The sequence below is a fragment of the Orycteropus afer genome, unplaced genomic scaffold (genome assembly GCF_000298275.1).
Source record: "Orycteropus afer afer isolate SDZICR_OR568_19922 unplaced genomic scaffold, OryAfe1.0 scaffold00358, whole genome shotgun sequence".
Lineage (NCBI taxonomy): Eukaryota > Metazoa > Chordata > Mammalia > Tubulidentata > Orycteropodidae > Orycteropus > Orycteropus afer.
The window spans coordinates 2876221-2900184 of record NW_006921945.1 but is presented as its reverse complement, the minus strand read 5'-3'; the positions used below and the strand labels follow the sequence as shown (position 1 = coordinate 2900184).

At 49.2% G+C, this 23964-nt stretch overlaps 1 protein-coding gene across 1 annotated transcript in view; it reads right to left on the bottom strand.

Annotated features, from left to right (window-relative positions):
- Positions 1 to 3331, bottom strand: part of ZC3HAV1L (zinc finger CCCH-type containing, antiviral 1 like) — a 12238-nt gene extending 8907 nt beyond the window's left edge. Inside the window, exons 1-2 of the mRNA XM_007952793.1 lie at positions 2973 to 3331; positions 1525 to 1660 (exon numbers count right to left, since the gene is read on the bottom strand). Of these exons, the coding sequence (XP_007950984.1) occupies positions 1525 to 1660; positions 2973 to 3331 (495 nt within the window). The remainder of the gene's footprint in view (positions 1 to 1524; positions 1661 to 2972) is intronic.
- Between the last annotated feature and the right edge of the window lie 20633 nt (positions 3332 to 23964).

Genomic DNA, 23964 nt, shown 5'->3' with positions numbered 1-23964 from the left:
TTTAAGGCAGACATTTAAGTTAAGTTAAACTACTGTTTTGTTTTAAGAAGACTTCAGGGGATACTTTTGGTTTAAAGTTTAAAGATCATCTCAGGGCAGTGGTGTTGGGGTTCATCCAGCCGCCATGGCCCTAGAAAGTCTGAAGTCCACGAGACTGTTACACAGTGTTGTGCGTTTTCTCCTTTTTGATCAGAATTCTTCTGTAGAATCATTGCTCAAAATTCAGTAATGGCAACTGGGCACTAACATGTAGTTCTGCAACATCCCATTTGTTTGAGAAGACGACAGACTGTGTAGAGTTGTGTATACACCCTTCGATCAATCTTACTCACTTTTCTGTATCTTCATCGATTTGCTGTCTGCTGATCACTGAAAAGGACATCTGACGCAGGAATACGGTGAACTTGTCATCTTCTGCCTGTGACTCTGTCAATGTTTGCTTTGATTTACTTGTTACTGTTTTCTCAGCTGCCACTGGGTCAGCTCTGAGCATGGTGACCTTAGGTCGAACACAATGAAACACTGTCCACTCGTGTGCCATCCTCTTAATTGCTGGCACCTTTGAACCCACTGTTGCAGCCCTTGGGTCAGTCATCTCTGGGACTTGTTTTCTCTCCCAAGATTTACCGCCTTCGAAGCCCAACAGGGGTCGCTATGAGCCAGAATCAACTCAATGGCCGTGAGTCTGGTTTGGTGTTGTTTGGCAGTAAGTGGAGCCACGGGGGTGAGTTCGGTCCCAGGCTTACAGAGTGTCGTGTCCACGCTCTCTGATCACAGTGCAAGTTAAGTTAGTACTCAGTACACTGAAAAGAATTCAAAATCTCCGAACATAAAAAAACAATCAAACAAAAAAAAAAACCACTAAACTAACCACTATAACACAAAGCCAAGTCTCAACAAATCTCTTCTCCTACGATTTTGTTTTTAAACAGTGCCTAAGGCACCTGACTGCTAACCAGAAGGCTGGTGGTTCAAACCCACAGCCACTCCTTGGAAAGAAGGTTGATCAATCTACTTCCACAGAGATAACACCTCAGGAACCCAAGGAGGGGTCGCTGTGTGTCAACTGACTCATTGGCAGCAAGTTTGGTTTTTTAAACAGAAATAAAATGCTAATATTGCAACTCTAGTGGTTAGGGCATTTTTGGCTGCTAACAAAAGGTCGACTGTTCGAACCTACCAGCTGCTCAAATCACATTGTTCGAGGCAACTAAACCACCAAAACTAAAGACGAGTGAGTGGAGAAAAATACTTGCACAACTGGCTCTGTATCATTATTTGGCTCGACAGCTAATAGTTTATTTTTTATGGAGTGTGGAATGCTGGCTCATACACTCAGAACAGCAGTAAACAACAAAACGTAACACACTGTGGTGGAGTCGGATCAAAACCCGTAGCCACTGTTAATATTTCTACACCATGCAGGCCCATCACAGGGCCATCCCCATTCACGCACCTCAGGCCGTCCTGCGGGCCACGCTAAGGTTCCCGCTCACCTCCCGAGGAGTCCCCTTGGTGACTCACCTCCGGTAAAAGGCTGGGGTCGTTCTGCAGAAGTAGGATCCGAAGCTGCGCCTCATTGAGGCCAAAGAGCCCGTGGTTTTTCAGGACTTGGATATTGCCAGGTGTATGGATATCGTGGGAGAGGGTACAGGTGGACCTGGGAGGAGACAAGGCTCTTCAGCAGTGGCCCAGGAGAGTAAGGCCCCAGTCTGGCTGCCTCCTTGCCTAGGGCAGTTTCCATCTGTTCTTTTCTATTAACACACAACTTCGGCCTTTCAGCAAACGCCACAGGAGGATCAAATAGCAAAGCACTTGATTAACACCCACAAGGTTAGTGGTCTGAATCCACCCATGTGTGCCGTGGAGGAAAGGGCTAGCAATGCGCTTCCGGAAGGTTCCGGCCCTGAAAACGCTAAGAGCACTTCTACTCTGCACACATGCGGTCGCCACGAGTCCGCAGCAACCCCCATGTTGCGGCTCCGTCAGCACTCAGCGACCACGCCACACACCAGGGTGGGTACCCGACAGGAGATTTTATTAAGGAGGCGAAAGGTGCCTGTGCCGAGGAAGGACAGACGAAGAAGAGGAAAAGAGGAAGAGGAGGGGAGAGCGAGGTCTTATATAGACCCGGATTTAGGAGGTTGTACGTCAGAGCTGACGCACGGGGTCTTAACCTATCAGAAGCTATGCTGCCTTTTAAAATTCGCGCCTTGCAGGAAACTCCGTTTCAACTTCCTTTAACTGACTTAGGACCTTTCGTGGGGCAGCAGGGAATAAAGAAGAACCCGGAAGAGCCACACAAGATGGCGTGGCATATCTTTAACACCCCAGCAACAAAAAGCTGTTGAAGCAATTCCCTTTCGTTTTAAATAAGGGCGCTTAAAAGTCAAGGCCATCTGCTAAACAGATGGGCACCCCAAGGGCTGCACGTGGCGTTCGCGCCATCCCAAGAGCTCCCGCGCTCACAGCCCCCCACCCCCACCCTGGCCGCTACCATAATAAAGAAAGTCGCCAGGTCGCGGCGAGCCGAGGGTGGAACGCCTACAACCCCAGCTCCTGAAGCCACCAGCACCCAACCTCCTCCAGCCCCCCAGACCTCATGTCTCCGCTTCCTCGAGATCAGACTAATTACCAAACCTGCGGCCCCAGGCCGGCTGTACAGACCGAGTTTACGGAGGAACGCGCAGCTGCTGGGAACAGGGCCTACGTAGCACATGAACGCAGAGTCCCAGTCCGGCTTAAACCGGCCACGCTGCGGGGGAGCTCCTGGGGCGGAAGTAGGGGGTACGCAATCCAGACGGGGAGGCCATGGGCCTCCTTCCACAGCGCAGCTTTGGCCCAGGGGAGGACTTCGCCCGCCTGCAGAGGTGGCGGACGCGGGGGTCCCCCAACCTTTCCGATTAGCCCCGCCCGCGCCGTCCCCTCCGAGTGGCCCAGTGCCCCGTGCGTGGGTTCCCCTCCCCGCTCACCAGCAGTCGCGATGCGGGCACTTGCCCAGCATGTGGCGGCGGCAGAGGTGCAGCTGGTCGCAGGCCCTGCACGCGGCGCGCTGGTAGCGGGCGCAGAGGCGCGCGGCGGACACGGCCACCACCCTGCAGGACGCGCCCGCGCCCTCGCCGCCCTCGGGCCCGGCCGCGAAGCGCAGCGGGAGGATCGCGGGCCTCTGCCCTTCCTGCAGCAGGAAGCGCGTGGGCCCGGCGGCTCGCAGGACCGCGCGCAGCTGCGCCTCCGACAGCTCCACATGCGTGCGCAGGTCGCGCAGTAACATGCGGCCGCCGTTCGCGCACAGCACCTTGGTGAGGAAGGAGCACAGCGTGGGTTCCGCCATACTGCCCGCCATGCTAGACCTCAACGAGAAGCGCAGGCTCCTCCCCCTCACGGCGCCGGCGATAGGACCCGCCTCCAAGGAGGCGGGCGGTGCGGCGGGGGGGGGGAAGGGGAGGGTCCGCGGCTGCGCAGTGAGCAGGGCCAGTGAGCGCCAGGCGGAGCCGAGCAGAAACAATGAGTTTGGCTCCTGCAGAGTCATATGGGCACATTGGGCTTATCCCTGGACTTGGGGCCCGGCAGGGATGACAACAGGGTCAGATAGGGACTGTGGAGTACCCTCACACTGGACCAAGCAGGGAAGGCAAGGTGTACCCTCACACAGACAGGAACAGTGAGGCCCGCCCCTACAGAGCCTGACAGGGACAGTGGGGTCCTCTCAACATTGAGTCACCAGGGATGGGGCCACCAAGACAGCCAGAGACAGTAACTCTGGACCAGGCAGCATTCAGGGTGAGCGCCTGTCCTGAGGGGCTTCGATGGTGGGCATCAACATGGCTGAAACCCTGACTAGGACTCCAAAACTGTGAGAAAATGTATTTCTGTTCTTGATAGCACCCCACTTGTGGTGTTTGCGTTACAGCCCTCTAGGAGGCTGAGACACCAACTGTGCCTCCCCCACCCCCCAATCTTGTCCCCTGGAGTGTGCTAAAGGCTGCTGCCCCCTGGTCCTGGATCCTGCAACGAAAACCGGAAAACCAAATCTGTCCAGATGGAGTCTGAAACAATGGTCTTTGAGTTAGCAGGTTTACACCATCAGGGCTTCACTGGAACAAAAACTGAAGGGGCACCATCTGTCCCCTACTCAATAAACGTGTCTATGCTCTGGTACCGCAGTGCCTAAGGCATTTGACTGCCAACCAGGAGACTGGCGGGTCAAACCCCCAGCCAGTCCTGGGGAGGAAGGTTGGGCAATCTACTTTTGTAATGATATCACCTCAGAAACCCAAGGAGGAGTTGCTATGAGTTGGAAACGACTCGAGGGCAGTGAGTTTGGTTTTGGTGCGGTTATCTTTTTGGAGATCCCTAGGACAAGAATAAACAAAGGCGGGATAGCAAAACTGGTAAGGATTTCTTTTTATTAAACAGTCTCAAGCTTGAAGAGCAACAAGAGGAACTACAATTATTGAAATACAAGTAGTTGAGCTTAATTTATCCAACAAAATTTGCCACTTAGCAGATCAAGCACCAAGCTTGGCTAGGCTTTGGGTGTGGTTAACAAACTGGACTCTGCCCTCATGGGGTTCACATTCTAAGGAGGAAAGCAGACAATTGCATATTAGAAACCTGCTAAAAATGAACAAAGCAAGGTGCAAAACATTTTTAAAGAAGTTGGGAGAGATGGATCCGACATAACCTAGAGACCTCGTGGAAGTCAAACCAAACTAGGTCAGTGGTTGTCACCTGTGGGAGTTTGGAAATCGATGGGTGTGTTGTTGGGGTCATAATAACGGGGCCGTTACTGGCATTGAGTGGCTGTAGCCAGGGCTAACCTATGTCCTGCGGTGTGTGGACTAGTCCCACACAAGGAAGAACCAACCGTTCTGTATCCTATACACCTTCGTGATGTCCGCCAGGACAACTATGCTGGACCTACAGCTCATCTGAGAGAATATGACTCATCAGGACAATCTGTATTGTGGCTTGTCCGAGTATCCTTATTTCAATTAAGGTAATTTCGCCCTTTCTCTTACCATATACACATAAGGTCTATGGTGGCATGACATACCCTACTGCTGGTTTTCAGCCTAGTGTCACCCACACTTCCAAACTCTCATCTCCCTGTCCTTCTTTACAGGGCTGTCTCGTAGCGACTCTTAAATGCAATCCTGTTCATTACACTAGGGGTTGACATCTAGCTGTGTCATGATGGTTTCCAGCTTGGTCACACCCGAGTATTTTCATACTGGAATGTACGTAACTGTCATCAAAAGCCTTTCCTGGCTCTTCCCATCATAGATGACCTTGGGCGTTGAAATCATGTGTTACGTAGATGATACGAGCTGTGAATTAGCTCGGGACAGCTAAGAGATGCTACAGACCGCGTCTACTTTCTGGAAGGCCGATGGGTTTGACGGTATTTGTGGCTGCCACCATGATCGGGGTGGGGTGCCACTGGCATTGAATGTGGGAGAGCCAGTATGCATTGCTGGACATCGTGCAATATGCTGGATGGTCTCCCACAACAAAGAATAATTCTGTACCCTGTACGACCTATGAATGTCTCACCAGAGACTCGTATGACCGGTACTTCGTCTGCAAGAATATCATCGTGTCTCATGTTCTCCACTTGCACAGTCTGGACATTTTCTTGCATATTATCTTTATTTCAAGTAAGGTTGTTTCGTTCTCATATAAAAGTAAGTCTCATCACATGGAAATAAATTACAGTGTCACTGGTTTTCATTCTGATGTTCACTTGTGTCCCTACTTTCTGATTTTCCTGATGGAACAAAATAGCGTCTGATTTCCCACCTTCGGTGAAGTGCCCATTTCTTTGTGATTAGCCCCTGACTTCTACATACCTCTTATGTCTCTGTGACAGTGATATTAACTTTAGTTCATTGTTAGTTGATTCCTAAAATTATGCATAGGTAGAGGGTATTACTCATGAATTGTATTTCAGGATTAAAAAAGAGACGTTAACAAACGTTTTGTGATTAAAACAGGAAAAAGGCAAGAGTGCTCATTGAGAACCACTGAGCTAAGCACCGAGGAAACAAAAGAGAACCAACAAGATGAGACAGGGAAGGGAGAGACCACCAAGGGCCGTGGCAATGACTGTGAACTCTAGCCTAGAGGGTTAACCAGAGTGTGATTTTCAAAGATCATTAAGTAAAAATGCAACAACAAACCCTCCTTTCTGCTAAATAGGGAACTTGTTGTTGTTGTGTTGTTATGTGCCATCGAGTCAGCCCCGACTCATAGAGACCCCTTCTTGGGTTTCCGAGGCAGTATCACTACGGAAGTAGGATTGCCCAACCTTCCTTCCGAGGAGTGGCGGGTGGGTTTGAACCGCCAGCCTTCTGGTTAGCATTCAAGTGCTTTAGCCACTATGCTACCAGAGCTCCTTAGAAGGGGATAAAGAGACGTGTAAGGGGCAAAAGTGGGCCTGGGACTACTTAGATGTATAAGGAGAGGGGGGTGTCAAGGTAACCTATCAAATACAGAAAACGCTGGAGGCAGGATGGGCTGATTTCAGGAGGCAGACAGAGGTCCATGTGGGGCATGTTGAATGTGGGAGGGCTGTAAAATAGCTCATTAAAAGCAATTGGCACGGAGTAGATTCTGACTCCTGGCAACCCCGAGTGGCCAAAGCAGAACTGTGCTCCGGCGGCTGATTTTGCAGATGGAGGTTACCAGCCCTTTCTTCTGAGGCACCCATGGGGGATCTGAACCAGCCACCTTTCGGTTGGTAGCTGAGCAGTTAACCATCTGTGCTACCCAGGGACTGGGGATGTGTAGGTAGTTGGAGAGGGATGCGTAAACGCCCCCTCTTCAACATCAGGAAGGAGCTGGTGGTGCAGTGGTTAAGCCCTTAGCTCCTAACCACAAGGCCAGTGGTTCAAACCTTCCAGCAGCTCTGGGAGAGCTTTTGATCCCATAAAGATTAAAAAATAATAATAATAATTTTAAAAGATTACAGTGTTGAAAACCTCATGGGGCAACTCTATGCTGTCCTATAGAGTCACTATGAGTAGAAGTGGACTCCACAGCCAACAGGTCTGGTTTAGGCTTATCACATGAGGGTCAAGGTCGGGAAGTGAAAACTCCAGAACGGAACCTACATGACTAACGTGGATGAGAGTAACCATCTGTGACACACCTCCCGGAAACACACCCTACATCTCTATGCTTCTGTTCTGGGGGGCGCCAGGTGTATCTACGGGAAATACAGTCTGCGAGAATCTTTTCAAAAATTGCTGAAAGCTCTCTCACAGCTGGCGATGGAAACTGAGACCAAGAGAAACTGCTCCCTGGCGCCCCCCTCAGGTGGGCATTCGTTGTACCTGCCACATGCTAGACACACCTCTGGGTGGGACTCGTCAAACTAAGAAGCTGTGGGGATTTCACAAAGATGCAAAATGTGAGGAACAGAAGATCAACTCGAAGGCCAGTTACTTTTAACACGTCTGCCAGAGGAACTGTAACAGGAAATGCCGGTGGCTGATAGGCGAATACCAGAAGGAAGAACCTATTCATACTAAGGAAGGAAATATTGGTCCAGGCAACCTGACTGCTTGATAAATCAACTGCGATTCCAGTCAGACTTAGAGAAGGCACCCCTTGCAGGCTGTTTGGGGCGATGTTCCCTTTGTTCTGACTCTGTGCTCACCAGGGGGACAGTCCTTCAGAGAGAGGGCCCTGGTCCCAATTCCTGGGTGAGCTTATCTGTCGCAAAGAACAACTACGCTAACACTCGGGTCTAATGAGTCCTGCTTGTACGGGTCTGGTTACTGGAGGTCAGTCTCCTGCCAAGAAGAGACGTCATCATTTCAAAACAACCCCCAGGAAGGTAACAATCTCCACAAGATACCGAAAAGAAAGCCTGGTCCCACAAAGCTTTCCTCTGCAATCACACTCAGTAGAAGGTTAAGTACTTCCCTTGCCACAACTGGGCGAAGGGCCTGAACGGGCAATGAACTGCACTAGTTGCGTCTCTCTGCGCCACGCATGGCAGCTTTTTACTGCATACCGAAAAGGGTCCCCTAAATAAACTTCGAGATAAGTAAGTGGGTGTCCAGATGTTGCATCTCACAGATAATGACGCAGTACTATGGCGTGTCTGTAATCACGTTTCAATTATCTTATCTTTCCAGCCTGCACCGAAGAACGGTCTACCCCCTTTCACAACCTTCCACCCAAGGCTGTAAACACTGATGTCCTTCTTTCCATTGGCATTTTTAGGATTTCCTCAAAATAATCTTCATACCATTTAACCCAACAAAACCACACCGTACAGTAAACGAGGCGAGAGGTTGCCGCCATTCCAGGCAGTCCCCGGGTTACGAATGAGATCAGTTCCTAACTGTGTCCAAGTAGAATTTGTAGCTAAATCGGAACAGGTACATAGGGTACTTGTTCCGCCCGACTTTAGTGCAGAGAAAGGCTTGAAGCCCTTTTCAGTAAATTAAAAGCTGCCTGTGCAGCAGAATGAAGAATTTGTCGGGAGGTGTTTCAAAGTGAGAGCATATTTACGTAACATTAAAGGGCCAACAGGCATGGTCTGTAAATCTGACTGCACGACCCTGGGATGGTCTCAGGTCACCCTGTACGCAAGGCAAGCACACGCTTACCTGTGCTTATTTACTAATCTATAGTGAATATGTTCACATTTTTTTTCACCACATCAAAGATGCTACTTTTAGGTATGACTCCCAAACCCACAGCAGCTTCCTACAGATCAAAGCCTCTCTTCAAATTTACAAGTTACCCAGAAGCAGGGTAAGCACGGGCTTCTGTGTGCTTGTCCTGCTTCTGGGTAATCTGCCCCTGTCCGGGGACTGGCTGTACAGAAAATTTAGACATCTGCCTTGACCAGCTGCATCTGCGGCAGAGGTTCCCAAGCTTGGCTACACGTGAGAATCTGGGATCTTTAAAAGCCTGCTGCCTGGCTCTCACCTGCACACGTGGTGACTGAAATGATCCGGGCATCAGGATTGAGAGATTACCAGGTATTAAGGATCAAATTGTTTCCCTCAAAAAGATGTGCTGAAGTCTTAACCCAGCACCTTTGAATGGAACCCTGCTGGGAAACAGGGTCTTTGAAGATGTTATCTGTTGTGTTAGTAAGAGGTCACACCGGAGTAGGGTGGTCCTAATCCTATGAGTGGTGTCCTTATAGAGAGAGACAGGGAGACAGAGGAAGGACACTGTGGGGTGCTGTAACTGTAAGTCCAGGAAGGCCCAGAGCCACCAGAAGCTGAGAGGAAGGAACAGTTTCTTTCTCAGAGCCTCAGAAGACTGACACCTTATTCTCAGACTCCCAGCCTCCAAAACTGGGAACAAGGAACTTCTGTTGTATAAAGCCCCTCGTTTGTGGTACTTTGTTATGGCAGTCCTAGGAAACGAACACATCAGGTGACGCAAATACGCAGCAGAGTTTGGGAAACAGTGACAGGAATGTAAGTGTCACCATCATTCAGGGCAGGTGGGTTCTGTAAGTGAACGGAAGGTTGTCCGTCACGACAGGGTAGCCCTCATGTCTAACTAATCACACAGGCCTTGTCTGTTTCCGTATACTCAATCACATATTCTGGGTAGATCTGATCTTTCTGAAAGACGACAAAAACAGACGGATTCAACCTTGTATCAACACAGCTGTCATATGGCGTCTCGGCCTCATAGTATCTGCGAGGAGGTCTTGTGTATGTCCTATTTCCTTCAATGAAATTGCCAACCAGGACCCGCGCTACAAACATGACTCTGTTCTTGTCATCAGACAGGAGACTTTTGTGGGAATAGATGGCTTCTTTGGTGAAGTAATTTCCTAGAAATAACCAGAGAGAAAAGTCGAGAATCGTTATCAAAGCAGCTCTGTAGTTTCTACGAATATTGACACATAATCTGGTACTAGGTGGTACTAGGTGTTTACGAAGGAGCTCTGGTAGCATAGTGGCTAAGACACTTGCCTGCTAACCAGACAGCTGGCGGTTCAAACCCACCAGCCACTCCTCGGAAGGAAGGTTGGGCAATCCTACTTCCGTAGTGATACTGCCTCGGAAACCCAAGGAGGGGTCGCTATGAGTCGGGGCCGACTCGACGGCACATAACAACAACAACAACAACAGGTGTTTACGAAACGTATGCCTACCTTACCTTGTTGTTGGGTGCCAACAAATCGATTCTGACTCGGTGATCCTATAAGGAGCTCTGGTGGTGCAGTGCCTAAGGCATCTGACTGCTAACAAGGTTGGTGGTTCAAACCCACCAGCCATTCTGCAGAAGGAAGATGGGGCAATCTACTTCCATAAAGATTTACCTCCTCAGAAACTCAATGGGGGTGGCTATGAGTCGGACTTGACTCAATGGCATGGGTTTGGGTTTTTGTTTTTTGTAGTGATGCTATATGGCAGAGTGGGACAGCCCCACAGGGTTTTCCAGGCTGCAATCTTTATGGGAGCAGATCATTAGCTCTTTTCACCCACAGCTGCTGGTAGGTTCAAACTGCTGACCTTTCAGTTAGCAGCCAAGGCCCCTTAACGTTACCTTACAGATGCTACGAGCCTTTCCTTATATGGGTTTCCCTCCCATCCGACAGCAGAGCGTTCCCATGAAACCTTCCATAAGCCAAGATGGCGTAAAGCAAATAAGCAGTTATGATTACATAACTTATACGGGAAATATTTTTGAGCAAGTCTCAGGCTCAAAAAAGAACCTACCAAATCCTACCAAGTAACACATAAAACCTAAAATAACACTAATGTGTAGCAGAAATAGGGATGATGGGGTGAACACTCAGCCTACTGAAAGGGGAAAGGATGGATGTATGGTGTGGTTCCTGGGTAGGGAGCTTGGGGTGCCACACACGCTGCTCAGAGTGCATACTGCCCCTTCAGTGGCTTGTTACAAAACAAACGCTGAATGCTTTAGTTGGCTTTTTACCTTTCTTCCCCCATCAAAGCGAAAATTCTCTTCAGATTTCTTTTGGTTAGGGAAAACAGGTACTGATGTAGATCTTTTCTAAGAGCCAAGTGGTGTGAAGTGAACTCTCGAAAGGCGGGGGTACCTGAACTTACAAGATGGGTGGGGGCTGCGGGTGAGGTGTGCTGCCAGGAAGCAGACCAGGTCACCCACGTGGAATCTGAGAATGCTACCACCAAGCTGCCTGGTAAGACAGGCTGCCTTCCGAGTTACTGAGCGGACAGGGCTAGCCACCCCTACACAACAGCTCCAGCCACCACCTGTCTGCAGTGTGTCGCACTGCGCTGGCGTGCATGTTGCTGTGAGACTGGAGGCTATGCCACTGGTATTTCAAATAACAGCAGGGTCACCCAGGGTGGACAGGTTTCAGCAGAGCCTGGCTAGGAAGAAGGAAGAGGCAGTCCACTTCTGAAAATCAGCCGCTAAAAACCTTATGAATAGCAGTGAGACATTTTCGGACGGTGTCTGTGATGATAGGTTCAAGCCAGTAACAGTTACGAGGAGGGGAAAGACCTGGCAGTGTTTCGTTCTGTTGTACCTGGGTCGCTGTAAGTCAGAACCAACTCAATGGTACTTAACAGCAACAATAGCTCCAGAGTGAGAAAGAGCGTTAAGTTATCGTGCTCGTGTTTTATGGATTTTATTTTTCTCACTCCTCCCTGCAAACTTCTTGCCGCCTGCCTCTAGCATCTTTGCCCCACTCCTGAGAAAAGACACTGTCTATGAAATAAGCCCAAACAGGTCCCGAGAGGCTCCCAAGGATAAACATACTTGATCTTCAGCCAGACTTAAATAGCAACAAGGTAGACACCTCCTAATATAGCTGATCACTCATTCAGACTCCTATGTATGCGCCAGAAAGCGAACATTTCCAGAGAAGGGCAAGTTTTAGCTATGCATGTAATTGGTGTAAAACACATACTATGGAATTAGCAATGAAAAATACACTTGACTTAAAGCAAATGGAATGAAAGCAAGAGTCGGGAATTTCAGCCTTTTTTTCCTTCATAGTGCATTCTTATTGCTTGATAAAGCCACATCACCTCATTTTCAAACCCTGAAGGTCATTCAATTCAAAAACCGAATATTTCTTTAAACGGCATTGAATTACTCTTATACTTGTTCCCCTGGATTTTTCATTTTCTAAGGGCGTCTGAGTGCTGATCTGAATATGTGATGACTTTCGCTGATCAATGCTACAGCAGTCAAAGGCGTGTAAAATCGATGAACGGGCATTAGACAGCTTTGAAGGATATCCTTATCACTGTCTGTTCAGAGAAGCAAGCCCATCGCGCTAAGCAACTTCTGGGGTTTTAAATCGAGCTTGTATCTGCAATGTACATACATCTGGGTCAACGATCGAACCGAGACCTGACCGTGCAGCCCACTCTCCTGAAACGCGAACGGTTCTGCTGTTGCCAATACCCATCCTTTCTGGGTACAGACCTCCTGACCCCAGCATCCTCTCCAACCCGGCTGCCATCACCTTGGCCCGGGACCTTCATATCTGGCCTGGCCTCCTAATCGCCCTCTCCACCTCCAGGGAGGCTCACTCCCCTTCTAAAGCCACTGGATGGTGACCGGTGCCCTATAAATAAAACCTGTCCCCTAACAGGACTTGCGAGGACTTTCAGGATGTGTCCCCAGCCTCATCTTTCTCGCTCCCACCACACGACTTAAACGTGTGTTGCTGGCTCCAGTCTCTCCTGACTTTTATGAAGCCCTTGTCCTCCCCAAACACTCTTCCAATTGTTTTTATTTTGCCTAGCTGGGCTTTCTTTGAAGCCCTAGAGGCCTCCCTTCAACTTCACAACATGCTGCTTTTCTGTAACCGACTCTGATTCATCTTTTTCATTCACTCAATAAATTGATGCAATGGGATCGGATCAAAGGACTGTGCTTTTTTCATGCCATTCTTCCTCCATAACCAACCTTCATGTCATTACCACACAAAACAGAGTTAACAACAGCTCCTAAATATTTAATGAGCCATCCCCATTCCAATTTCTCCGACTGTCTCAAAGATGTCTTTTTACACTTGGTTTGTTCTAATCAAGAGCCAGAGAGGGTACTCATGTTGCATTCGGTTGTTAGGCCTCCTAAGTCCATTTTATTCTGTAATAGCCCCTCTTTTTTTCAATTCATTAATTTGTGGGAGAAACCATAGTCCCTAACAATTCTGAACCCCTTACTATGAGCCTCTATAATAGCTCTGCTAATAGAAATTCCTGTGATGTGCAAATGTCTTATGTGTGCACTGTCCAATACGTAAACCACAAGCCATGTGTGGCTACTGAGCACCTAAAATGTGGGTAGTGCAAATGAGGAGTTAAGTGACTACGTTTATGGAATTTTCATTCATTTAAATTTCAACGCCTAGCCACAGCAATTGGGCTCAATTCACCTGGAGCAGCAGAGGAAGAAGGAATGTCAGGAATAGGAGAACATGGACGTCTGGCCAATGCCTCTATGAACAACTGCCTCCTTTGCCAGGAGACCAGAACTAGATGGGGTCCAGCTACTATTATTGAATAATTTTGATCAAAGATTCTATAGAGGAATATTCATCAAAAGGGGGAAAACACAGCACAGAGCTTTAAATTCTCATGGACTCTAGACTTTCTGGACCCATAGCGGCTGGACGAACCCCTGAAACTATTGCCCTCAGATGATCTTTAAACCTTAAAGCAAAGACATCCCCTGAAGTCTTCTTAAAACCAAACAATAGCTTAACTTAACTAATTAAAGGCTGTCTGCCTTGAGCATTATGCTGTTTTAAGAACCATCTTTATGGAATCAGATTGGCAACAACAACTGGTAAGATTAGACAGGAACCTCAGGGGGCAGAGAGTTGATGTTAATGGCAGAGGAACAACTCAGAAAAGGAAGGTCAGAATGGCTACACGACACACAGAATGTCCTCAATGTCCCTGAATTGTACGTGTGGAAACTGTTGAAGTCATGTATGTCTTGCTGTGAAAACGCGCAACACCAACAAAATCAATGAGAAATTTAAAATAAATAAATAAATGGCCACGGATGACTAGTGGCTGCCATATTGTTCAGCATAGCTCTCAATGTCAGCTCCAAAAGAAAAGTCTGGGTCCCCAGAACCTAGAAGAATTTAATGAATTAATGGAATATTGTGTTGGGAGAGATGTCTCTAAAATGCAAACAGCTTTTGACTGAGATGCAGCGACTACACCTCCTCAGTCAACAACTTCTTATACAAGGAAAGAGGACGAGGATGGAGCCTTTACTTACAGAACAGGAAGGCACCTGGTGGCCTTGCAGAAACCCTGGAGTCACTACCCTCCTGACTTTGGGTAGGAAACGAGGTCTGCTGACAGGCAGAGCTGACTAGGGGGTTTTTTCTTTTGGGGTATGTGTGCGAATATGAGTTGAGCCCACTATAAAAGCGTGATAAACTCTGACTTGTTCCATAAAGACGAGCAGTCTCGTTTGTTTTACGAAGAGTTGGACGCGCAGGCTTAAGAGCAACAAGCAAAGCCAAGAGGATTCTGTGTGGAAGCTGATCTGTGATGCCTCAGGCCCCCAATGACACAGCTCAGACGTTTGAGGAGAACCTATCAGTGGTAACAGAGGCCTGTTTCACGTGGCTTCCCAAGCTTGGGCGTGAGTCAGGAAGGCCATCGCCAGACCTGGGTGGTAGCTGCAGAGGGCGGATGGCGGGCTGTGCTAGCAGGAGTAGACTGCCAGGCACTTCCCGAATAAAGATGGAAGTCGGGAGCTAGGCTGAGTTCTAGCGGTCAAGCCACAGTCCGGGGAACCACTACAACTGGACGTCGACGGCTACTCAGAGCGTTTTCTCTCCCCATGACTGCTATGCTGGGTAACTGTATGTGTCCTGTGGGCTAGGCTATGGCTCCCAGTTGGTTAGTCAAACACTAGCCTCGTTGCTGTCATGAAGTCCTTCCACGTGACTAAGTCAGGTGGCCTTAAGTCGAGCAGAGGACCTTCCAGCAAGTAGTCTGTGCTGGTTGTGGTTAACTGTCTTTGAGTCGATCCCAACTCACGGTGCCCCCATGTGTGCAGAGAAGAACTGCCTCATGGGGTTTTTAAGGCCGTGACCTTTGGGAAGCAGACTGTCAGGCCTTTCTGCTGAGGCACTCTCTGGGCGGGTTTGAACTCCCAACCTGTGGGCGGGTTTGAACTCCCAACCTGTCAGCTAGTCGTCAAGAACTTAACTGTCTGTGCCACTCAGGCTAGGATGTAATCTACTCATACAATGTAATGACCTTCCATAATGTGATCTAATGTCATGGAATCACCCATCACTTAAGGCCTTCAGAGCAAAAGGACCCTTCCCCGAGGCGTGTTCACCTCCAGCTGTGAGTAGGCATTCTGTCAGGATGCTCACCTCACTCTTCCTGTCACCTGACCTACAGATGTGGGACCGGCCAGCCCCCGACGAGAACATGAACAGTACCTCCAAGTCAGTCGGTCTTCCTCTCTTTCTGTCTCCATCATGATTTCATATGTGTGGATATGTGACCGGTTTCTCTAGAGGGCCCTAGGACTACTGCTAAAGCCTGGACATGCAGCTCAACACAGATCAAGTGCATCATCGTAATGTATGTCTCTTCCTCGAGAGACATGTTTACTTATGACTCTACTAATTGTCGTCATTAGGTGCCGTCCGGTCGATTCCGACTCACAGTGCCCCTCTGTACCACCGGTCACCAGCCGGTTCTGTGCCAGCCTCACAATCCCTGCTATGCTCGAGCACATCGCTGCAGCCACTGCCAGTCAGGAACTGACCCTACAAACGCGGCTTCTGAAATTCAGCACAAACCTTTTCCGTATTTGGCCTCATGCGTTTCGTGGAAGGTCCAGTCAAAGTTGCTCTCACAGATGGACTCCACGTGGCGGCGGTCCACAGCATGAAACAGGGCTTTCTCATTAGCATTCTTCATGCTTAATTTTCTCCTACAACAGGAAACGCGAGACCTAATACTGAGAACACTCCCCGACCCTGCTCAGTAACATCAACCCCATTTAACATCTAGTCGTGGCCAAATGCTATTGTACCAGCTTTCTAAATGGGGCCGTGAAAAAGTAGATTTATAAAAACTTTTAGATGCTAGGCCTATATAAGATTATTGAATTGTGAAATTATAAAGCTGAAAGAGAGAAGCTCGGGTTTACGCACAGGAAAAATAGCTAGAGATGGGACAAACTTGACAATGGAAGTAAACATCACTATCAGTGAGCAGATTGCGTCGTTCTTTCTAACTTCACGTGAGGACGTCCGCACGCGGCCACTCACCTTTGAAAGGCCGTCAGGAGCACGGGGTTATGCATCTTCTTTATCTTTTCAATCTTGAAGTTTTTCATGGAAGCTTTAAAACTCTCGCTGATCCTAGCATATTCTGGAAGTCGGTCACTGATTGTTGACAACTAAAAAATAAAAATAAAAACGTTTGAGTGTGAAGGAGACATTCCAAGATGGTGTGTGTACACGTCGCATGGTCTAGGCCACAGAGACTCCCCACCAGGCCTAAGTGGGATCAGCAGTGGATCTGCCAGCTCCGGGGCCCTAGCTCTGGCACCTCACTCCGGGAATGATCAGCCAAGCAACCTGTTGAAGCTGACGGAAGGCCAACACCACATCGCGGAAGGCAAAGGGAGGCCTCGCAGGACCTGGCTGAGTCCAGTGACCTAGCAACTTCCCGGCCTACGGCTCCCAAACCAGGGCAGGGTCAGAGGTGCCGGAGCCCAAGCAGAGCTGTGGGTGCTGGGGCCAGAGCGTGATAGGAGGGCGGGGAGGGCGGGTGACATGGGGAAAAACGCACCCAACACTGTGGGTGGGACACCGTTTGTTGGATTCCCACAGACACCTGCTTTTTAACTTCAGTTAAGGACAAGCCCTTTTGACTCTCGGAGTTCCAGTTTACTCATCTTGAAAACAGGGACACTGATTCCATTTGTATGAAACATCCAAAGTAGTAAATCCATGGAGACTGAATAAAGCTTAGTGGTTACCAGGGATGTGGGGGCAGGGGGGAGAGAGAAGGAGGATTAACTGCTTAATGGCTTAATGAGGACAGGTTTCCTTTAGGGGTTTTGAAAACTGAAGCTAGATGCTCATGGTGACATTAATCCAAGCCACTGAATTGTCTGCCTTAAAATGGTCAGTGTTACGAGGATTTCACCTCAAATTTTTAAATAAAGTAATAGATTTTTGTAAACCAGAGGTACAACTATCCCCCACTTTTAGAAAACTTGCTTCACACCACCTCGCTTTTATGAAAGACTTACATTAGCACCTTCTGGTGCTAACAGAAATAAATACGAAGATTTTCACTACTGCAAAGACAAAAAGTGAATCGAGCGTTCGGCATTTGCTCTGCATCAAGCCGTTAAAGAGGCTGCGTGCACCCGGAGTGGTGCGAGTGGTGTCACCAAGCTCCTTCCCCAAGAGCAACACCGCTCAGCATCTCAGCTTCAGGCCGCCGCAGCCCTGACCCTGCCTGTGAACACTGCGCCAGTGGGGTTCAGGTCTGATGCGTCAGGTGGTATGATCTGGTAGGTGATTTTTTGAGCCTGGGAATGTGCACCAATTTTTCCCATATAAATTAATACTAACGGCTTCTCTGCTTTACGCCATTGTGGTTTACGAAAGGTTTCACAGGAAGGCTCTTCTTTCCGATAGCGGGGGAGGCCTGAGAAGGACCTGCGCGGATGAGCGCGCATGTGGCTGAGCTCTGCAATGGAACCCCACTGTGGCTGGCTGTCCCCAGGGCCAGTTGGCTGTCCCCAAGGGGAAGAACAGTGTCCCCCTTTGACTCTGGATCCAAGAGGCTTGGAAGCCATTCATACACACAAACAAGCTGACACAGACTTGTACCAAAGCACCCTTCCCCACCTTCAAATGATTCATCCCCCAAGTGCAGAATAGCTGTTACCGTATATCCATTCAGGGGCAGGTGATGGTCCCACTGAGGAGAAACGTTTGAGGTGACAGGCTCGGGCGGGGACGGTGCCGGCAGACAGCTACAAATAAGAAAAAGATTCACTTGGCTCCCAGCTCCATAGCCCAAGGAACTTTCTATCCTTAACTTCCAGCCACTCAGCAATGTCAGCTGGCTGACTGGCCACCAGCTAATGACACCAGCAAGTGGCAGAGAGGAATTGTAAAGCAGAGTCGGGACAGTCCCTATCCTGGGCCCCGACACAGCTCAGCTCCCATCTTGGACTCCTGTCAGACGTTGTTTCTCTTTAACTTTCCTTTGCATGAGATACATTAAATTCTTAAAACCAGGAAAATCTAATTGGAATTCATTGATTTACACAGAACGAAAAATCACCCAGAGAAAAAAGATCCAACTCCAAACGTTTTGGTGAACAATGTAGACTTTACTGATGGTTTCATGAGTCACAACAGAGTCACACTGAGTCCCCACCAACACAGCAAAACTAACTGCAAAGTCCCCTTGAGTCAAGTTGACCGTCCCCAAAGCCTGTGCTCGGGCCACTCACTGCCTGTGCCCTCCTTTCTCTCCAACACACTCTCTCGTCCGCCTCCCACATGCGCCACCCTCTATAAATCCACTCAGCAAAACTAATTTCCCTCAAAATCCCACAGCAAAAAAAAAAAAACGCCCAGTAATGGTGCACCCCGCTGCTCAATGCTATTGTTCCTAAATGCTATTTTATTGTACCCCGGTCACATCTGATCTATTGAGAGCTACGGCTGGAAGAAGCTCACGTTTCCTGGTCTAATGTTATCTCAAAGCACCGAGGCACTGATAACCCAAAAGGAAGTGGTGGTTTCACTCCAGCAGCAACACCGCAGAGCAGAGTCCAGAGACGCAGGGCTCAACGAGGTCACAGCATGAACATCTCAAACGTCTGACAGCCACGGTGTTCAGGACACTTACTCTGGCCCTTTTCGACGCTCCTCCACATCCCAGGAAGACACAAACGTTGGCCTTCTGATCACATCCTTTTGAGTCTTGGAAGCCGTGTTTGTCTGCATCATCCCTTTAAAGAGAAAAAGTGAAACAGGCAAGTATGAAGACTCAGTCCTAGACGATGACTTCTCGTTGGTTTGCGCTCAACTCTGACCTAAAGGTTGGCAATTCCAACCCATCCAGCAGTGCCAGGGAACAAAGTCCTGGTAATCTCCTTCCATAAAGGTTACAGCCAAGGAAAACTTCTATGGCACAGTCCTCCTGGGACACACGGAGCCACCATCAGTCAGAATCATGGAAGTTTTTGGTTTTTAACAAGACAGTCAATATTCGTGACTGAATGGGACATATGTGAGGAGAGACAATCCCTCTTCAGGTAAACTAAGGCCACTCAGTCCCCACAGCAGAGCAAAGTCCCATAATGGATGTGAGACGACTCTTGGTAACACCCCACACCCCGTTCATGGAAGGAAGCGGCCCAGGATGAAGACAGGCATCCTTCCCTGCCCGCAGGCTTAAGACTCAGAAGTCGGCGAGGTAAATGCACTCAGAGATCAAACTCATCTTCAGGTCAAAGTCAGGTGGTAAAGAGGAGAGTGAGGGCAGCCAGGCAGCTAGACGCCACCCACGGACGCCGGCCCCTGCCACACAACAATGAGTACGGGTGAAATGAGGCAGCACTATTTGGAAGCTTTTCCTACATCAAGCGTGAAACTTCATTTTCAATTTATGCATACTGTGCGCCACTGTGCACTTGTGACAGGAGCCCTGCTGGCATGGTGGTTAAAGCGACAGGCTACTAACCCAAAGGTCAGTGGTTCAAACCCACCAGATGTTCCCCAAGAGAAAGATGGCAGTCCGCTTCTGAAAAGATCTCAGCCTTGGAAACCCCATGAGGTGGGTTGCCTCAGGGTCACTATGAGCCGGGATCGACTTCATGGTCAAGGATTTGGTTTTCATTTTTCTTTTCTCGGTGGGCCTTTCACCCAGCCCCTAGAGCCTGGCACTTTGAACTTGGACTTAAAGCCTCCAAATTGTAAGCATAAAGTCTGGTGTGTTAAGGCCATCCCATTTGTGGTGTATTTCTTTTCAGAGTGGGACTAGGGAACCGGAACAAAAGTGCACTGGACCCAAGCCATGATATTTTCAATCCCCTCATAATCATGCAGAAGCTGGACAAGGAATAAGGAAGATCAAGGAAGAATCAATGCCTTTGACTTATGTTGTTGGCAAAGAATAGTGAAAATACCATGGTCTGCCAGAAGAATGAACAAATCTGTCCTGGAAGAAGTACAGCCAGAACGCCCCTCAGAAGCGAGGGCGGTGAGCTCACCTCAGGTACCTTGGACATGTTATCAGGAGGGAGCAGTCCCTGGAGAAGACCATCACGCTTGGTCAAGTGGGGATCAATGAAAAAGAGGAAGACCCTCAATGAGATGATTCACACGGTGGCTCCAGCAATGGGTTCAAACATGGCAACCATTGGGAGACCAGGCAGTGTTTCATTCTGTTGCACACGGGGTCACTATGGGTCAGAACTGATAACAACACCATGTCTGTCTTAAAATATATCTGTAAGTTTACATGTAATGTTTCCAACGCCTAAAGACAAATGAAGATTAGGTTTCTAAAGATACCGATAATAAAAGGCAATAATGATGCAAAATAAAAATAAAGAGGTATTCGACTTATGCGTCAGACCCACTTAGGAAGTTGTTGGAACAGCCCATTGATCCATCGTAACCTGGGACTGTCTGTACCCCAGGGTCTGTCTGTGCCCTCATCTCTGTCTACACACGGTCTCACTGCTCTTTGAACCCTCCTGCCTGTCTGCCCCTCACAGCCCGAGGCCTCACAGTCCCTGGAGGGTGCCAGAGCTGGGTCTTCCCCTCTGACCCGAGCCCTGCGCCCCAGCAGCTCCCCACGCCCTCACTGGACCCCACCTTGCTTTCTTCTCTCCCTGCCACCCTGCATGTCTGGCACTGCCTTTTTGGCTCACTTGCTTACTGACTGTCTCCACCCTCTAGAATCCAGGCTCCAAGAGATCATGTTCCCCACGTAGCACCAGCACAGAACAGTCCCTGGCACAGAGCTGACCCGCACGTACCAGCTTCAGGAACGCAGAACACACGTGTGGTCTGGGAAACGGAACCCCGGACCTGGAATGCCGCAGCTAAATGCTCTGAACTGGTTTCTGTGATCCCAATGAACGACATTTAACGGCCACGCTGCTCTGTTCAGGAATGAGGCATGTGACTTCTCACCTCTCTGCCACCCTTTAAACCCAGAAGAATTTTCAAAAGCGTGTCGTTCCTAATTCTCCTGCCCAGTGTAATAGAGTTTCGTGGTTCTCTGCTGCCCTGCAGTTGGGTCTGCAGGCAGTGATGTGATTGTCATGCACAGGGACACATTTTAACCTTTTCCATCTCATTAAAAATGCAGACAGAAGGGCGCAGACCACAAATGTGCTCTTCTGCCTTCTCCATTTAACAACATCAAACTCAGCTCCTGCTAGACAGGGTTTTTCATTATTGTGGTAAATACATATGTAAGGAAATATTCCCACTTCAACCATCTGCACACGCACAGTTCAGTGACGGGAACTATGTTTCCCAGGCTGTCCAACCATCACCCTCACCTGCTCCCAACTATACATACACCCCCTTAACAGAAGCTCAGCGCCCCCAACCATGGAGGTCCTTGTCCACCTCCCTCCCACTTTTCCCCGGTCACCACTAAGCTACTTCCGTCTCCATAAAAAATAAACAAACAAACTCACTGCCGTCAAGTCAATTTGACTCATAGCAACCCCTCCTTGGGTTTCTGAGGGGGTATCTCTATGGAAGTAGATTCCTCAGTCTTCCTTCCGAGGAGTGGCTGGTGGGTTTGAACCGCCAGCCTTCTGGTTAGCAGTCGAATGCCTTAGGTACTACACCACCAGTGCTCCTGACACCTGCCTATGCCAGGTATTCCACAAGGTGGGATCACACACTGTCCATTTCTGACAGACTTATCTCACTCAGCATCATGTTTCCGAGGTTCACCCGAGTCATCACATGCACCAGGACTCTGTTTTCGTTTATGGCTGAAGAGTATCCCATTGCATGTATATGCCCATTTGATTTATCCATTCATCTAGGAATGGACATTTAGGCGATTTCCCCCTTTCATCTATTGTGAATAACACTGCAATGAACAATGGTACATGTATCCATTCACACAACTCCTTTCAATTCTTTTGGGTATATACATAGGCATGGGATTCTCGGATCAGAACCAAACTGTTTTCTACTTTTCCTATACAGTTTTCCTAACTATAATTTTTAACAACTGCCCAAAGCACCACTGAAATTTGATACTAGGATGGACCTAGTTGCCATCCCCCAATGCACGGGCGGTTCCTACTTTTTGGTACTAACAGGTAAGACTTCGGTAAACATCTGTACACCTGTAGCCGTTTTCTGTCTGGGAATTATTGCCTTAGAACAAATTCTCAGAATGCAAGCATCTGGATGTACTGCCAGTCGTTTTGCAGAATGGTTGGTGTGATGTTTCTTACAGCTGTAACTAAAGCCTCACTGACTGGAACAGGACTCGGAGGTTAAGTTAAAAGAAACAAACTAATCAGGAGCCGTCAAGTCGACCTTGATTCATGGCGACTCAGGTGTGCAGAGCAGGACTGTGCCCCCAGTCACAATGGCTGGCTTTCTGGATGGAGATCACCAGACCTTTCTTCTGAGCTCCTCTGGGGGAACTGAACCCCCAACCTTTCAGTCACTAGCCAAGCCCGTTAACTGGTACCACCTGGGAGTGGCAAGGACTCAAGAAGGCTCTCCTCTACCTCTCATCAAGGACCCACAGGGCTGGTCCTGAACAGGGGCATGGGCCTGACCGCACGCAGGGAGCACCCTGCAGGCCAGTGGGACAGTGTGTCACAGGGAGGGCAGGTCCAGTCTGCTGTCTTACCAAAGACAGCAGAAGGTTCGGGAGATGCTAACCACCCTGTGGGCCTTTCTACGCTGCTCAGATAAATGTGGTGGAAGGCAGCATGCTGTCATGGTGTGCAAAGTCAAAGCCTGGGTGCAAAGGATGACATCCACAAGGAAGAGCCATGTCCTGAGACTACAAAGGAGCCCAAGGCCCCTGTGCTGGCCAGCAGCCCCGCCTGGGAGCAGCCGCCAGAATCAGAGACTTAGACCTGTGCTGAGAGCAGTCCAGGACACTCACGTCAATGCCCACCATGTCACAGGTGAGAGGAGACAGAGACCGCGAGGGGCCAGGTGGCGTTCCCAAGTGGAACAGCAGGAGTGTGTCAGAGCCAGGACCCCAGGGCACAGGGTGGATGGCCCAGGCTTCACCTGGACTGTGGGCCTCATCAAAGGGCATGAGGGCAGCCCCCTGACCCAGGGGCTACACACATCGCTCTGCTCCCACCCCACTTCTACCCCCATGTTGGATCGGTTCGACATTCACCTTGGAAACTCAGTTCATATTCCTGTGACCCCGCCTTGAACTGCACAATTCCCCGCGGACAGGAGAGATACAGAGACTCGATGTACGAAGAGTTGATGTTCGAGGTGTACTGGTTATCTTTCTAATGGGAAAAAAAAAAAAGAGAAGAATTTAGAGCAGGTGTTTAAGAAGGCACACACTCTGAGCGGGGTACATCTTGCCTTCCCAGCCAGATTCCAAGGACTCCGGGCTGAGTCCACACCACTCCCGGGAGAGAGCTGTCTACACCACAGGAACTGACCACATGTTTGGGGGTGTCCACTCCCTAAGAGTGCCTCAGAGAGGGCTGTCGGAAGAATAGACCTCTTTGCAATATCTTCCGCCTCCAGAAACATGAAGCACGTGTACAGAGCTACCCGCACGCCCTCTCTGTGGAGGGGGCCTACTCTGGCAACACACCAACCCACCCAGGACTCTTCTCTTGTCAGAGGACCACAGCAGGGGCTGCGTCAGCCCCACACGAGAGGAGGAGGCACAGTTCAGAGCTGGGAGTGGGGCCCACATCACAGCAGCTCACAACAACAACCGTTATTTGGGGTCCATC